Source organism: Bos indicus, chromosome 24 (genome assembly GCF_029378745.1).
Source record: "Bos indicus isolate NIAB-ARS_2022 breed Sahiwal x Tharparkar chromosome 24, NIAB-ARS_B.indTharparkar_mat_pri_1.0, whole genome shotgun sequence".
NCBI classification, from domain to species: Eukaryota; Metazoa; Chordata; class Mammalia; order Artiodactyla; family Bovidae; genus Bos; species Bos indicus.
Window position 1 is genome coordinate 61,029,390 of NC_091783.1, and position 13,405 is coordinate 61,042,794.

At 35.5% G+C, this 13,405-nt stretch overlaps 1 protein-coding gene across 9 annotated transcripts in view; it reads left to right on the top strand.

The window, feature by feature from the left end:
* The window catches only part of RELCH (RAB11 binding and LisH domain, coiled-coil and HEAT repeat containing), a 114,129-nt gene that overhangs the window by 83,116 nt on the left and 17,608 nt on the right, over positions 1–13,405 (top strand). For 5 of the 9 annotated variants that reach the window (XM_019986736.2, XM_019986739.2, XM_070779142.1 and 2 more), the window contains 5 exons: positions 735–841; positions 3,071–3,170; positions 7,318–7,400; positions 8,201–8,264; positions 9,676–9,814. In XM_019986736.2, coding sequence (XP_019842295.2) covers positions 735–841; positions 3,071–3,170; positions 7,318–7,400; positions 8,201–8,264; positions 9,676–9,814 — 493 coding nt within the window. Of the gene's footprint in view, positions 1–734; positions 842–3,070; positions 3,171–7,317; positions 7,401–7,913; positions 7,997–8,200; positions 8,265–9,675; positions 9,815–13,405 lie in introns of those variants that run through there. The other 4 variants (XM_019986737.2, XM_019986740.2, XR_011563878.1 and 1 more) reach the window with 3 other exon arrangements.

A 13,405-nucleotide genomic window follows, 5' to 3' on the forward strand; every position in this document is an offset into this window, starting at 1 on the left:
CTTTTTCTAACAAATTTCTTAATAGTGTGCTATGTAAAAAAAGAAAGAAAGAAATATTTTCTGATTATTAAAATAATGGTTTGTCAAAGAAAGCTTAAAAGTAAAGGTAATTTTTTTAATCAAAGGTGTGACTATTTTTTTAAGGACACAATGGTCTATATTTCAGCAAGTGTGTGACTTCTCACTACTAATAATTTCTCAGATATCAATTTCTACTCTTAGGAGGATAACTGTTTTAGTGGCTTGTATTTAAGTATTTGGAGCCAAAATTAATGGGAAGTAAAACTGTTAAAATGAATTTTAATTAAAAATATACCTTTTATGTTTCAAACCAGAACTATCTTATCAAACTCTGCAGTGATGCAAGTAATCTATATCTGAGTTGTCCAGTGAGGTAACCATACATGGAGGTTAAACAGCTTGAATTGTAATTAGTGCAACTCAGGAACTGAATCTTTTATTTTCCTTCTCTTTAGTTTGAGTATAAGTTACCACATGTGGTGAGTGACTACCGTATTGGACAGCTCAGGTCTAAATCAATGAATCAGAATAGTATTTCTCTTCATACCATTGTGATCGTAGATATGCTTAATAAATATCTTTAATTAAAATGTTTACAAATTAGAATATTTTCCCCTTATTTGATAAAATTTTCTAATTGTAGATAGGAAATGATGGTTTTTAAGTTCTACTTGATTGCTTGGAAATTGATTATCAGTCTTTTTCCTCCATAGGAAGAAGACCGAAAGCTGTTGATTGGATTCTTAGAGGATGTAATGACCTTGCTTTCATTATCTCATGCTCCTCTTGATAGCCTGAAAGCTGCTTTTGTGGAACTGGGGTAAAAATAATAGCTGATAGTTTTTAAAAGCTATAGCAAGTCTTAAAATTGGTTTTATAGAGTACATATTTTTAGTCTAAATAAAGATTACTATACACACCAAACTTCTTGATTTCTTACTTAAGATCTGTTCTTTTTTTGTATATTTTAATATTTTATAATCAATACATTGTGATAAAAGAATGAGGTAAAGGATACAGATATGTCTTCATTGAAGCAGCTGGAGGCATAAAATCAAGTACAAATTTGAAGAAAATTCAGTGGCCCCAAATTGGAAAAGGCGTCCCAGTGAAAGCCAGACCACTGGGCTCCCCTTCCATTCCATTTGACTTGCCTGGTTTACCACACAGTTGCACTCATCTCACCAGCAAAGTAATGCTCAAAATTCTCCAAGCCAGGCTTCAAAAGTACGTGAACCATGAACTTCCAGATGTTCAAGCTGGATTTAGAAAAGGCAGAGGAACCAGAGATCAAATTGCCAACATCTGCTGGATCATCGAAAAAGCAAGAGAGTTCCAGAAAAACATCTATTTCTGCTTTATTGACTATGCCAAAGCCTTTGACTGTGTGGATCACAGCAAACGGTGGAAAATTCTGAAAGAGATGGGAATACCAGACCACCTGACCTGCCTCCTGAGAAATCTGTATGCAGGTCAAGAAGCAACAGTTAGAACTGGACATGGAGCAACAGACTGGCTCCAAATCAGGAAAGGAGTATGTCAAGGCTGTATATTGTCACCCTGCTTATTTAACTTCCATGCAGAGTACATCATGAGAAACGCTGGGCTGGAAGAAGCACAAGCTGGAATCAAGATTGACAGGAGAAATATCAATAACCTCAGGTATGCAGATGACACCACCCTTATGGCAGAAAGCAATGAAGAACTAAAGAGCCTCTTGATGAAAGTAAAAGAGGAGAGTGAAAAAGTTGACTTTAAACTCAACAGTCAGAAAACTAAGATCATGGCATCTGGTCCCATCACATCATGGTAAATAGATGGTGAAGCAGTGGAAACAGTGACAGACTATTTTTGGGGGCTCCAAAATCACTGCAGATGGTGACTGTGGCCATGAAATTAAAAGACACTTGCTCCTTGTAAGAAAAGTTATGACCTACCTAGACAGCATATTAAAAAGCAGAGACATCACTTTGCCAACAAAGACCCATCTAGTCAAAGCTATGGTTTTTCTAGTAGTCATGTATGAATGTGAGTTGGACCATAAAGAAAGCTGAGCACCAAAGAATTGATGCTTTTGAACTGTGGTGTTGGAGAAGACTCTTGAGAGTTCCTTGGACAGCAAGGAGATCCAACCAGTCCATCCTAAAGGAAATCAGCCCTGAATATTCATTGGAAGGACTGCCGCTAAAGCTGAAACTCTAGTACTTTGGCCACCTGATGTGAAGAACTTACTCATTTGAAAAGACCCTGATGCTGGGAAAGATTGAGGGCAGGAGGAGAAGGGGACGACAGAGGATAAGATGGTTGGATAGCATCACTGACTTAATGGACATGAGTTTGAGTAAACTCCTGGAGTCGGTGATGGACAGGGAGGCCTGGCGTGCTGCAGTCCATGGGGTCTCAAAGAGTCGGGCATGACTGAGGGACCGAACTGAACTGAACTGAACTCATAATCACATCATCTAGCTGCTTAAGTAGTTTCTTCTCATTCTTTACTAAAAACAGGTTTATGTATTTATTAATAACACTATCCCACATTTAGATAAGTGTCACACCCAACTTAACCCTTCCATATGGTGGTTTGAGTTATCCTTGATTTGGGTTATCCTAACTGATCCTATACCACCCATATGCCATATATAGGACAGTATTGTTTTACCACTGTTTATAGATGTCAGAAATTAAGACTCACAAAGGTTACAACTTACCCATCTGACTCTTAGTCCAGTGTTTCTTCTCATAAGTAGTAAATTTTATTTTACTTTATTTTTTTATAATTTTAACTTTTATGCTATTAAAGAGTTGAAATGTCTATCGTCTTTGCACATGCTTAGAGAAACTTAGTTCCTGAATGTGCTAAAAGTTTGTAGTTGTATAAACTGACTTCCTTTTTTTAAAGAATCTTAGACATAGCCTATTAAACCATAGAAAGTAATTCTATATGTTTTGCCAATATTTTTGTCACTAGTATTCCTCAGAAAGGTAGAGTTTTCAGTACCCCAGTAAGACACTGTGGCTCTCACTTTTAGCGTTGATTTTTCTCTTGCAGTGCAAATCCAGCTTACCATGAGTTACTGTTAACTGTTCTGTGGTATGGTGTTGTCCACACGTCAGCACTCGTGAGGTGTACTGCTGCTAGAATGTTTGAGGTATGTAAACAAGATTTTCAGATCACAGTGATTTTCTTTGGAAGAGGGAGAGGGAATATTTTTTTGAAGGGAGGGAGCTTTTCATACTGCGTTACGTTGATGTATGTTTTGTGGCATTGAATAGTATCTAGTTGTGTCCTGTGGGATGGGGCAGAAATTTAGTTTTGGAATATTTCGGATTGTTTTTTAGCCTTATTGGTTCCTCGAATGTTATTATATTATCATTTCCTCTCCTCAAATTTCTTTTAAATCTTATTTATTTCCGTCCTATGTAAATCTTCTTGGCTATACTTTTCTATTTACTGAGGCAAATGGCTATTAAAACAAACTAAAACAGTAGAGGGCATTTATAAAGTTGTAAAATATAGTTGAACTCATGAGTAAAATATACTTTGATTCAATCGTTGCAATTACGGAAATATTTATTGATTATTCCTACTTTGTTATTTCCTCGCATATCATATCTGGAATAATAGCATCTCTAGACTTTAACTGCCCGTAGACTTAAAAGAGAGAAGACACTTCGTATAATTTAACTAGATTTTCTTAAATTGCCACCTACCCAAGTTTAGTATGAAAATTGAAATACCTATCTTTTTTATCCTTCACAAAGGAAATTGTGTCAGCCTAGTTCATGTATGTATGTTTTTAGAACTAGAATGTGAGCACTAAAGTTGGCTTTGAATGTTTTACTGTTCTTGAGTCTTATCACAGAGCCATCCTGCCTGGGTTCAGCATCTGTCTCTGCCACTTAATGCCAGGTTCAGACTTCTCTGGCCTTGGTTTTCTCATCTATAAAGTGAAGATAATAATAAGTATCCATCTCAAAGGATTTTTTGTTAATATTAAATGAGTTAATACTTATAAAAGCCTTAAGACAGTGTCTGACACATAATTAGAAGAACTTAATAAATGTTAACTATTATTATGATTGTTTTTTAAATCTATGCCATTACTTCACAAGATAATATAATAGTTTAAGAAAAGTATGTTTGTTCAGGCTAAAACTGTCCCTATTGTGTCTGTCATTTTTAAAATATCTTAAAGCATTTATTTTCATAAGAAGAAGGAGAGAATTCATTTCTTCCTACATTTCAGAATTTCTAGATAATTTAAGGTAAATTGCAATCAAAGGATTAGAGCACTGATAGCTTTTAAAACATATACCATCTAAAACTTTTAACTGTTTGTGGCATCTAAAGAAAATTCCATTCTTATCAGAAGATTGAAAATCCTCTGTCCATGTTATTCCACAGTTATACAAATTTGATCCAAAAAACCAATCACGTGGTCTTTATCAAGACAAATGCCAAATTAAAAATTTAGTTAGATGCCTATCATAATAAGTTCCTTTTAGGTACAAATAATTTTTGATTATTCAGTATGCTGAAAAGTTATTACCATGAAAGAAGAAAGTCTTTCTTTAGCCTCCTCTTTCCCCCAAAAGAAAAGAGCATCGTATTTCTTTAATATACTCTCTTCATAGAATTGTATTCTAAGACCATAAGAGCTATTTCTTTGTCTTAAAACATTTATTTCTAATGTGTCTATATATACTGATGAAGCATACCATATAAATGAAAATAGTTTAAAGAAAATGAGGTCTCCTCCCTCTTTACTTGTTTTTGTATTTTTTCCGCCTTATTTCTTACATGTGACTTTTGTCTGGTTTTGGTTTTGGTTTCTATGTCTGCTGTCAGTCCTGGTTGGAAACTATACCTATGCTTAAGCAGTTTTCAATGTTCTCAGGTTGATTATGAATTTCTGAGTCTAATTTGAGAGACATCTCAGTATTTTTTCAAATTCATTTATGATAAAAGTAGTTTTACTGAGCATGCCAGTAAAAGTCATCAGGAAAAATTAAAATTATTTTTGTCAACGAGCCTTATTTTAAACAATATTGTATTAAAAGATTATTTCATAAGATTTCTTTTGATACTAATACATTATAATTTGCAATTATGCTTGCTTCCCCTGCCACCCAAAAATGACTTAATTCAAAATAAAAATGTAAAAAGGGGGGGACTTAAAATTTTTTAAGTTTTTAATGTCAGAACAGAAACTATTGATAAGAAAGTGAGAAATGGATATATCAGGAACTTGATATTGGATACTTAGTGAAATTGAACACTAAATTTAGCTCTGAGTTTTCAGACAGCAGGACAAAAAGGGGAAATCTAGTCATTGTTAAATAAGAGAAAGTATATTCTTGATGTAACAAGTTAGTATTGAAGTTGATTTATAGAAGAGACCCTCTTGTGTGACTTGTAGTGTGACGTGGTGGGTTTCCCAAAAGATGCAGAGAGTTAGTTTCAAATGATTTCTTACATCACTCAGAAGGAAACAAAGCAAGTGGTATTAAGACCACAACTCAAAGGAGGCATGGGCTTTTAAGACCAGTGAATGAGTCCATTTTAAGGCTTTTTGGCTGGCACAATATAAACCTTTCAAAATGTACTTTACTGATTCAAATCTAAGCTATTTTGTTTATAAAATGATACAGAAAAGAGAGTTTTATTTAACAGTCCAACTCTTTGTGACCTTGTGGATGGTAGCTTGCCAGACTCTTCTGTCCATGGGATTTCCCAGGCAAGTGTACTAGAGTGGGTTGCCATTCCCTTCTCTAGGGGATTTTCCTGCCCCAGGGATTGAACCCCGGTCTCCTGTATTGCAGGCAGATTCTTTACTATCTGAGCCACCAGGGATGCCTTTTTATTTATAAAATGATACAGAGAAGAAAGTTTTATTTAACAATATTTTAATTTCTTCCCCCTATTTCTTTCTACCTGACATCTGTAATGCTTTTAAAGTAGTAACAAATTCTTTTGTCATTTTATTCCTGTCTAAATTATCCATGGTTCTGTTGAAATAAAAATTATTTCAGAATACTGAAGCAGATTCAAAAGTACCTGTTGGGTTTTTGTTACTAAAGATTCCATGACATCTTCCCTCTTCTTGGAGGACTAGTTCCCTTACAAGGTTAGCATTTAAGATTAATAATTTGTATTTACATTCTGAAATTGAGATTATAGGATTAAGATGTTACCCTTCTCTGTTGAAGCTCATAAAATGCTGTGATTTCTATAAAAACAAAATGCATATAGCTCAATATTGTCCTCTTGTTCTACAATTTAGGGTTGGCTGCTAAAAAATTGTTTTATAGTTAGATTATAGAAATAGGTCTAATTGTGGTTATCATATTTTTTTTAATTTGAGCTGTTAGAGAAATGAGCTATTTGTCAGCATTGCCTCCTTGGACCAACCGGAAACATTCTTTAATTCAATGTCTTTTTCTAGATGTATCACGAAGCTTGCGTCCTTTGAGTCATCACAATCATTGCACTTGCATTTCCTGAATGCCTGGACTTTGTCAGACACATTGTTAAGTGTATTATGTGCAGCTAGTAGTGCGTGATCCCTGGAGGTAGATGACAGTCACCATTTTCAGATGAGAAAACTGAGTTTCAAGGGATGGTGTAATATATGTGAGGCCACATGCCTAATAAGTGGAGAGCTACAGTCTGAACCCAGGTCTGATGCCCACATGAAGTAACTCCTTTGCACTAGGCTGTCTTAGGTCTCTATACCTCAAGAAAGAAAGCTCTGTGATGTGAAAGACTGGGAATTTTTGTATGTGATTTTAAAATTTACGTGCTTTAGAACAGTCAAAAGCAATTTAGTGGTGGCTGCTAGCCGTTTGAGTTTGGTTTAAAAACAGTCCAGTTTGTACCTTGTTGGTCAAAACAAAATTATAGCAGATTTATTTAAAGAATTTAACCACAGAACCCAGTATGTCGTCTTTTTGGCTTCTTTAAAAAAATAATAATGATAAAGAATAAAGCTTTATTTTAAATTGCCTTTTAATTGAATATGGAAATTGTGTAGACTGTGTGACCAAAAGTACAAATTGCCATTGAATTGGTGACAAGCTGTTTTCGGGGACTGCTAGGCTGTGGAAGCTTTATTTTCCTCCTAAGCGTTCTCTGCCTTTTTTAAGCACTCCGGTAGTCATATTGGCTTAGCTTCTAATTTTGGTTTTGCTTTTGTGTTTTCTCTTTCTCTTGGTTGTTCCTTTCTTCTTCCCGTGGCATTGTTATTTGTTCTTTCCATGCATCACCTGTGAATACCCCCTGCGCTGACCAATCAGCTGTTGGTGAAGGGGGTGAATGAAACTCTGGTAGCTCAGAGGGTTGTTCCTGCTCTCATAACTCTCTCCAGTGACCCTGAAATGTAAGTGTCGTCCTTGCCTTTTACCTTCAGCATCCCTTTCAAAACGTGCCTGTCAAGAAATAACCATCAGCTTTTAAATTCATTGAAGAGTAGGTTTAACTCTCTAAAATAATAATATGGGATTATGCTTACTTGATTTTAAACTATTATACTACTGTTCATGTATGGGTTTTGGGTTTTTTTAAGTCTGCCTTCACAGTAAACGTAATGACGAGGCCGTGTATTGCAAGGGGTTATTAGTAGCACTGTTCCTCAGTAAACATCTCCAAAGCTTAACACATGCTGATGGACTATTTCTTCCAAGCCAAGAAGGGATGCTCTGCTAATCTCACTAACATGTTGTTACCAGTAAGTATAGTGGCATGAACCAGAGGCTTAACGTTTTAATGTCTCATGTGGGTGACTAAACCAAGAAAGGCCAGTGAGTCTGCCTGCCCATCCTCAGTCACAGCTAACCCAGTTCTCATTCCAGTTTACCAAACCATTTTTTATTGCATGTTGACTGGTTTACAGCTGACTCTTCGAGGCATGAGTGAAGCGTTAGTTGACAAGCGGGTTGCTCCGGCCCTTGTTACCTTGTCCAGTGATCCTGAATTGTGAGTTCCACAGACTGCGACCTTAAGTTATCCTGTCTGTCTTTTTGAGCATTCTTCTTGGTCTGCTTTTTTTAAATTTAATTTGTCATTGCTAGCGACTAATACAGTATATTTACCTTGTACTTACCTTGATATATTCTTTAATAATAACCAGTTTTTCATCTCAAAGAAAATGTCAGTTTTTTTCTTCTTTTATTCTAACAGCTCTGTCAGGATTGCTACGATTCCAGCCTTTGGCACGATTATGGAAACAGTTATTCAAAGAGAGGTAGGAAATGAGTGAAATTTATTTATCTGTATGTACTGCCGAGGTGATGAAAGCATATGACCATACACATACCCTGGGGTTGGGGGCAGGGAGCATATGCATTCATTTTATTTCTTAGTTAATTTTGGGCCGGAGGGATCTCAGTATTTGAAAATATGGTAACCTACCAAGAGTATCTTTTCATATGCTAAGGCAATCTCTAGTCTTTCTTCTCAGTTAGAAACTTCAGTATAAGCCAGCTCTCAGATGTTCTTTTCTAAGCTTGTCTGGATATTGCTTAATAATCAGCAATTGAATAATCCTTCACAGCAGATCTAGTTTCAAAGTCTTCTCTTATTCAGTAGCCTTCTGGATAGTCCGCATAAATTCCCAGTGGTTAGTGCGTGCAGATTTGAAGAGAACAGGTTTCCTCAGTTTCGGGAATGGAGGCTAGAGGTTCCGATGTTCTTGTAACTGTCATTCATGTCAAGCTGCAAGTCATGTCGTAGACTGGTGTCGTCTTCTGGCAGTCCACACCACTGTGACAGCCTCTGTCATGCCTGCTTCAGGAGATCACCAAAGTCTTCCTCCCTCAAAGTGTATTTTGATTCAGAAACTTGTGTGATCTAAAGTTTGTTCGGTTCTGTCTGCAGCATTAACTGTTAGACACTTATCAAAATTAGTATCAGAATGTTATTCTCTGTTATGAGATTGGACATGTCCTTGCACAATGAAAAATTCTGTACACTAGAAAATCAATTATTTGTGGACGTATTAGCCACTTAAATGGAAAACAAGATTTTCCATCTCATAGGCGTTTCACACACACACAAAAATTATATATATATAGACTGTTTTGTAAAATTTTTGTCATAGAGATTTTTTTTATAACAAAAAACTAAACAACTTTGTTAGTTGTGGGAAAAAGTGTTCTCTGTTTTTTCACTTACATATATATATATATATATTTTACTGGTGGAGCAAAATTAAAAAATACATCATTCTGCAAAGCTTGCAGTCTTGGCAGAATTTCAACATGTTCTTAAATCCCAAAATAAAAACTTTTAGGGAAATATGAGTAATATATAAGTCACTAATGACTCATTGCTTTCAGAAGGTGAATAAGAGGGTAACTTACACTGTGATCTGTTTTAAGAATTCTGACTTAGACACAAAATCATCATACATTTATGTTTTTCCCTAAATATTACGGGATCTTTCTACAGTTTGTCAGGGAATATTTGTGTTTAAAAAAAAAATGAGTTGGCAAACATAAATATGTAGGATCTTTTCTGAGCTGAAAGACTAAAGAAGTACTTAATTAATTTCAAACTTCAACTCATGTTGATATAAGTCATTTGAATCCAGTTATGCAAACCATGTTTAGTGTCTATCTTTCTCTCAATCTGACTGTATAATATTCAATTTTAAGTTGCTGGAAAGAGTGAAAATGCAGTTGGCTTCTTTCCTGGAAGACCCTCAATATCAAGACCAATATTCTCTGCATACAGAGATCATAAAAACATTTGGTAGAGTTGGGCCTAATGCAGAACCAAGGTTCCGAGATGAGTGTAAGTTGTGTTTTTTTACTCTTTCCTGAATTGACATGTAAGAGCAAAACCATCAGTTTCTCTGAGGATGTGTCATATGTTAAAGCCTTTTCTGCACTTTGTCTTTCATGCACTGAAAGCTACCAAGTGAAACAAGTTTTTTATTGGGGATTGATCATTATTGCTGTCACTCAGTGGTTTCTTACACTATGTCCTGTAGACATATGAAAAGTAACTCATAAATAATTTCAAGTTATTTTTAGAACAGTTCTTAATAACTTAATTTCAAAATAACTGTGTTCCTTATATTTAGAGATTATTATTTAATTCTATTTCTAAGGAAATTTATATGTGTTTTTAGATATGTTATGAAAAATGTACATTTCTTCCACTTAGCATGCCATTCAACAATTTTAAGTCACAGCTTGTCAATCTGCTGAATAATCTGCATAATGATCTGCTAAAGCATTTTTTCCAGTTTCTATAGTGTTACTTCAACAGTGAGCCTCAACCTTTATGACTACAATTTCTGAGTGGTATCAAAGCACCCAATAATTATTATGCCAAAACCATGACAATTATCACTGCTACATCTTAGTCCTTTTATTTTTAGCCATTGACATGCTCTTGAAAGGATCACAGGCTTGGTTTCCTAAGTCAGTTTATAAGAATTATCACCAAAAATATTGTAAGGATTTGGACTGCAGTGTCCAAAAGGGCATGAATACTTATGGAGCTACAAGAACACAGTCAGAGGATTGTTTCTTGATGGGTAATAGTGTTGGTAACGTGAGGAGGAAATAATACTTCACATATTTCACAATTAGTTAACAGAAAAAGGTTTAGTATTTTAGTGAGCAGCAGGGTTAGTTCCTCATAGTAGTAACATTAGATTTACAGATGGCCCTCGCAGGAGCTTTGACTAACTTTACTGAGGCTGTAATTGCCCTGAAGCAGGTCTTGGCTATTGAATCAAGGAACAGTCTAAATAGTCAGTGGACCTTTGGTGGGCACCACATTGTTGAGAACACAATCGAACCTTTGTATGTACATTCAAGAGAAAGGTTGACACATTGCATAGAAGAAAGAAATTTTCTTTTCATAATGATCCCAAAATAACAAGGTTTGACTAGAGAAAGGATTGAGAATAGAAGTTTCCAATGCTTGAATAGGTGTAGTAAACCATTATCCCTGAAGCCTTCTACAAGTTAACTGTATATTGATTGACCAGTCTGTTTTAAGACAAAAAACAAAAATTTTTTTCTTCTGTATTTACTACTCAGTCAGTTGATTTCTCTTTTGCTTTAAAACTTTACCCCAAGGAACTTAATGTCTTATATTAATAAGGTGAATGGTAGACAAAGTAGAACCCATATTGACAAGGATGCTATATTGTTACCTATCTGTATTTACAGACAATTACTGTTAGGAATTAGAGAAAGATCAGAGCATTGCAGGGTAGTAACTGCTGTTTCTTGGAGTGATACTTTATAACTTTTCTATTTCTTCTCTCCCTCTGTTTCTTAGAGAATAGGAGACATCGGTCCACCCAGTGCCCCTTTTTCTTTCCCAGACTCTTAGTTATCACAGCCCTTTTGGTTTTTATTTTTATCTCGAGGGCCATTTGGTTTTTCCAGTGAGTGAGTGAAGTCGCTCAGTCGTGTCCGACTCTTTGCAACCCTATGGGCTGTAGCCTGCCAGCTCCTCCGTCCATAGGATTTTCCAGGCAAGAATACTGGAGTGGGTTGCCATTTCCTTCTCCAGAGGCTCTTCCAGACCCAGGGATTGAACTCGGGTGTCCCGCATTGCGGGCAGACTATTTACCGTCTGAACCACCGGGGAATATTTTTCAGACTATGATACAATTTTGTTTTCCACTTTTTTAACTTTATAAGGCTCTCTGAAAATGTTCAGTCATACTTCAGAGATTTTCTAACATGGCAGTTTTACATTTCAAATCAGTTTTGTTTTGTTTTTTAAGTTCCTTATTTTAGATCTCAGCCCGTTTATAAAAAGAGAGGACATGATTCCCTTCATTTTTGCTATTGGATCTACCCCAGAATATATTTTGGAACTTTACTAAAATCTATTTTTTAAAAATTTCCTGTTGATTTATCTTTACTTTGTTTGCAGTTTTGAATCTTTAAGTGAAAGGCTCCAGAAGTGGCCTTATGTTGTGTGTTTCCTATTTTCCTTGCCCACTGAAGGTCATTTGTAGAAATACTCTCATTTCGGTTATTAAATCTTTTAACCATTTATCTCCATCTGAGGGGTTAACAGTTGAGTGAATTAATTGTTACAGATATGGTAACCCAGGACAGTACTTATATAATGAAATGTTGAATTCTGTAATAAATGTCTGTCTTCAGAGATTTAGGAAGATCCTACATGATTGCCTTTAACTGTCAGTAGACTAGAATTTAAAGAAACTTGTTTAGGTTTGTTTTCTAGTTAAGCAGTTTTAAGGGGATATTGTGTAGTGTGGTTGTTGAGTTTCTGAGAAAAACATTGAGGAAAGGATTGCTTGAATAAGAAATAACAGAATGAGCAGAATGAATAGAGAGGCCACGCTTTTATAGATAAACAAGTGCAAGGAAGGTAAATTTGGGCAGAAATGAAATAAAGACTCTTTGAGAGACTGTCTCAGAGCCACCATTTTGTTGAGGCCTCAGCATGCCAGTTAATGAATCAAAGTTTCAGTAAATTGATTAGGAATTCAATGAATAGTTGAAGTTTTTGTCTTATGTTTTTAGAACACCTCTTAAGTATGTTGTTACTAATTTTGACAAGTCAAAAAGTCCCCTAAAAATGGCCGTAGTTGTCCTAAGTTTTTGTAGGTTTGTTTTTTTTTTTTACATTTACTAAGGTAAGCTTAAAGATTGTAATTATAGTGCTGATCTATTGAGAAAGATTTTTCGATAAGGAGATTGTGGCTTTAACATATGCAAATTCAGTGTAAACATGAAAGAAGTCACCTCGACTGTCAGAAGACGCCCTGATGAGCCATGCTCTGAGTCCCCCAACCAAGCAGGGGCTAGAAAGGGACCCTGTGATCAACAGCTTGATAATCACTTACCCTGGAGCCATTTCTCCAAGGAACCCTGGTTTTAGTGGGAAATGGTATTTAGAGCTCATGATCTTAGGCAGTAGGGGTGCTCAGCGTTACTGAAGTGGTTATTGTTTCTTGGGCCATCTCTTTTATTTTAGTAGCGTGTTATCTGTATTTTTGAAATTTTACGCTGTTCATTGAGATATCACATACTGAGCCCTTGAGTGACTTGAAAACTCAGCCACCTGTGCTGTTTGACATTGGTCTTTGCTATGAACTTGAGAGACTAAAGCCAGTAATATTTTCATGAAGTAGTGAAATCATTTGATATTGAAAGAGAATAAGTATACTTTTTATCTTTTAATAGCAACATTAATACCTGATTTGTATAAACTTTATAATAATAACACAAGAGGTAGGTTGTTTACATTTATTTATTTGGTTTTCATTTTTCAGATTGGGAAACTGAGTTGCAGTGAAGCTAAATGACCTGTGTGCATCCTCACAATTAGGTCATGATGGCACGCTGTGATCTCTTTCTCCCAAATTCTGGATCACTCTTT